At 41.1% G+C, this 3731-nt stretch overlaps 2 protein-coding genes and 1 non-coding gene across 3 annotated transcripts; 1 reads left to right on the top strand and 2 right to left on the bottom strand.

The window, feature by feature from the left end:
• Window positions 1-1492: 1492 nt before the first annotated feature.
• On the bottom strand, window positions 1493-2432 carry LOC130810779 (uncharacterized). Its single transcript, XM_057676907.1, has 2 exons — window positions 2054-2432; window positions 1493-1947 (listed from the first exon to the last, which is right to left on the bottom strand). The coding sequence occupies exons 1-2, from the start codon at window positions 2430-2432 to the stop codon at window positions 1493-1495; spliced, it is 834 nt and encodes a 277-aa protein (XP_057532890.1).
• Window positions 2433-2451: 19 nt separating this feature from the next.
• On the bottom strand, window positions 2452-3522 carry LOC130810778 (uncharacterized). The gene has a single exon (XM_057676906.1). The coding sequence runs from the start codon at window positions 3520-3522 to the stop codon at window positions 2452-2454; it is 1071 nt and encodes a 356-aa protein (XP_057532889.1).
• On the top strand, window positions 3113-3220 carry LOC130811967 (small nucleolar RNA R71). Its single transcript, XR_009041577.1, has one exon. It is a non-coding gene; the product is annotated as a small nucleolar RNA R71 (small nucleolar RNA).
• Window positions 3523-3731: the final 209 nt, after the last annotated feature.

Genomic DNA, 3731 nt, shown 5'->3' with positions numbered 1-3731 from the left:
GGGCGAATGATGGGTGCGGTTATGAGAGCTTGCTTTATCCTATTAAAAGACTCAGCACATTCCTCAGTAAAGTCAAAAGGTGCATCTTTAAGAAGAAGTTGGGTTAGTGGTTTAGCAATTTTAGAAAAATCTTGAATAAAGCGGCGGTAAAACCCTGCATGGCCAAGAAAACTCCTTACCCCTTTCACAATGACTGGTGGTGGTAATTGCTCAATCACCTGTACCTTGGCTCGATCTACCTGTATGCCCTTATCAGAAATAATGTGGCCAAGAACCACACCCTCAGTCATCATAAAGTGACACTTCTCCCAATTTAAAACCAAATTACATTCTTCACATCTTTTCAAAACTTTAGTGAGATTAGCCAAACAAGATTCAAAAGAACTACCATACACACTAAAGTCATCCATAAAAACTTTCATGATAGACTCTATGAAATGAGAGAAAATGCTCATCATGCAACGCTGGAAAGTAGCTGGTACATTACATAACCCAAATGGCATTCTACGATATGCAAAAGTACCATAAGGACAAGTGAATGTTGTCTTCTCTTGGTCATCAGGATGAATGGGAATTTGGAGGAATCCAGAATAACCATCCAAATAACAAAAATATTTATGACAAGCTAACCTTTCAAGCATCTGATCAATGAAGGGGAGAGGGAAATGATCCTTATGAGTAGCTAAATTCAGTCTCCTGTAATCAATGCACATGCACCAACCAGTGACAGTTCTAGTGGGAATTAATTTATTTTTATCATTTTTAACAACAGTCCTCCCACCTTTTTTTGGAACCACTTGCACAGGACTTACCCACTTAGATGCAGCAATAGGAGAAATAATGCCTGCGTCAAGTAGTTTCAATACCTTATTTTTCACGACTTCTTGCATGTTAGGGTTTAAGCGCCTTTGTGGTTGAATACAAGGCTTGTGATCTTCTTCTAAATGAATCCTATGCATGCAAAAGTCGGGACTAATACCTTTCAAATCATCAACACTATACCCAATGGCCTTCTTATGAGTTTTCAGAACATCCAACGGCGCCAAATTTTGATAAGTCGTTTTACTACCAAAAATAATTCCTAATTCACCTAACTAGTATAGTTGGGAAAGTTGGGCATCATTGAGTGTAGTGCTGACGATAACAGGATGGAGCTCTTGCTCATCAAGAAAAACATACTTAAGATGGGAAGGGAGAGGTTTTAGTTCAGGCTTCTTTACCTCAACTTTGCATACAGGCCGAACTAACCTCTGAACTCTCTTGCTCATGCTGTGACTAAGCTCTTCATTACAAAGAGCTTGTTCAATAGCATTAATTTCAGTCTTCCAAATGCTAGCATCACCTGTAGAAGATACAAGACAAAGAACTGCCTCCAAAGGATCTGTCATAAGAGTTAAGGGCAAGTTATCATGACAAATTACATCAACTACATCAATAGCATAGAATTTTTCCTCAAGCATGGGACCTTTCAAAGCATTGCTCAAATTGAAAGTTATATTGTCATCCCCCACAAAAAGTGTAAGTCTACCATTTTCACATCAATAACTGCTCCTGCCGTATGAAGGAAAGGTCTTCCTAAAATAATAGAAATTTGTCGATCTTCCTCCATATCAAGAACAACAAAATCAACAGGGATATAAAACTTACCTACCCTAACAGGGATGTCCTCTAAAATACCCAAAGGATATTTAACAGAACGGTCGGCCATTTGTAAAGTAATATTGGTAACTTTCAGATCTCCCATTTTAAGTTTAGAACAGACAGAAAAAGGCATTACACTGACACTAGCTCCTAAATCACATAAAGCTTTATCAATAAACAGTGTCCCAATGTGACAGCGGATGGAGAAACTACCAGGATCTTTCAGTTTTGGAAGGGATTTGTTTTGTAGCAAAGCACTACATTGTTCAGTAAATGCCCGTTTCCACCTCACTAAAAGCTTTTTTCCTAGTCAATATGTCCTTCATGAATTTAGCATAAGCAAGCACTTGTGTGATTAATTCAGTAAAAGGAACTGTTACCTGCAAATTCTTAACCACCTCCAAGAACTTACCGAACTGCTTGTCAAGTTTGTTCTTCAATTGGCGGTTGGTGAAAGGAAGTGTGATGGGCGGCACTTGCAATGCCTCTTCTTTTGCTTTCTCTTTCTCGTGCACTGCCTCAGAAGGTGCTTCATCAATAACCATTTTAGGAATGCCCACATCTTTCGAATTTGACTCTTCATTGCGAGGCATGGGTGGCTCATCATAACTCAACCCGCTCCTTGTAGTGATTGCATTGGCGGTCTCTTTGCCATGTGGTTGAGTGGGTTGGCCGGGCAATGCTCCTGCTTGTCTAGAGGAGCTAGATGCAGCTAATTGAGCGACTTGAGTTTCAAGCATTTTATTGTGAGTACCGAGTTGCTCAAGCTGTTTGGCCATTTGGGCCATCATGTTTTTCAATTCCCCCAATTCAAATTGGGGTTGTTGGTTCTGAAATTGCTGTTGTTGATGGCCTTGAGGAGGCCTTTGGAAACCGGGTGGTCCTTGATTGGGCTGAAATTGTTTGATGTTGCCCATATTGTTGTTGTGGTGCTTGCGGTGGAAAGTGTTGCTGTTGAGGATTTAACACATTGTTGCTGCGATATGACAAGTTAGGATGATTTCGAATTCCAGGATAGTAGCTATTGTTGTTGAAAGGAGGACGAGCTTGAAAAGCATTGACTTGCTCTGGCACTCCCATAGCTCCATTGGGATTAACAGAACACTCCATTAGAGAATGAGCATGCACACCGCAAAAATCACAAGCAACTCCACTTTGGCTAGATGTAGCCATAGCATTGACTGGCATAGATGTATTAGCACTCATGCGCATCCCATCAATTTCCGCATTCAAAGCTGAGATTTGTGATGACAGAAGGGAATAAGTTTCAACTTCATGCTTCCCCTTCCTTGGTGCTTGAGCTGCGCGCCTAGAAGAGCTATTCCATTGATTTTCAGTAAGAGTATCCAAGAGTAAAATAGCCTCAGAAGTTTGTTTGTTCATGAAAGAGCCGCCAGCCGCACCATCTACCATCCTCTTAGTCTCATTATCAAGACCATTATAAGAAGATTGCATAAGAAATTCCTTCTCAATACCGTGATGAGGGCACATATAATAGTAATCTTTGAATCTCTCCCACGCATCATGAAAAGTCTCCCCCGCATCTTGTGAGAAACTATAGAGCTTAACTCTGTAGTCATGAGTCTTATAACCGGGATAATACTTCACTAGGAAAACATCAGACAATTGCGCCCAAGTAGTAATGGTATTGGGAAGAGAGTTATACCAACGTTGAGCCTTGCCCGCCAAAGAGAAACGAAAAAGGTACAAGTAGAGCTCGTCGTCAGTCATCCCAGTAATCTTTTGTAAAGAACATGCTTGAAGGAATTTCTGTAGATGATCAACGGGTTCTTCATTGTCAAGACCATAGAACTGATTTCCCGTGATCATATTCATAACATGGGATTTGATGTCAAAGTTTCCAGCATTAGTAGTCGGCATCCTAATCCCCGCGGTAACATTGCTAGCCTTGGGCTGTGTAGACTGCCTAAGAGTTCACTCGGGAGCCTGACCTGCCATGTCAAGAGATTGAGAGGCCTGTTGAGCTTGTTTACGAGCCTCCGCCCTCCTTTTCTTTGCACTTGCGTGTGTTCTACGAGCAGTTGCCTCAACCTCAGGATCAAAAAGCAAAGGTTGCTTGTTGGTACTCC

The sequence above is a fragment of the Amaranthus tricolor genome, chromosome 4 (genome assembly GCF_026212465.1).
Source record: "Amaranthus tricolor cultivar Red isolate AtriRed21 chromosome 4, ASM2621246v1, whole genome shotgun sequence".
Lineage (NCBI taxonomy): Eukaryota > Viridiplantae > Streptophyta > Magnoliopsida > Caryophyllales > Amaranthaceae > Amaranthus > Amaranthus tricolor.
The sequence above is the reverse complement of the archived record's forward strand: the minus strand, read 5'-3'. Positions and strand labels throughout refer to the sequence as shown.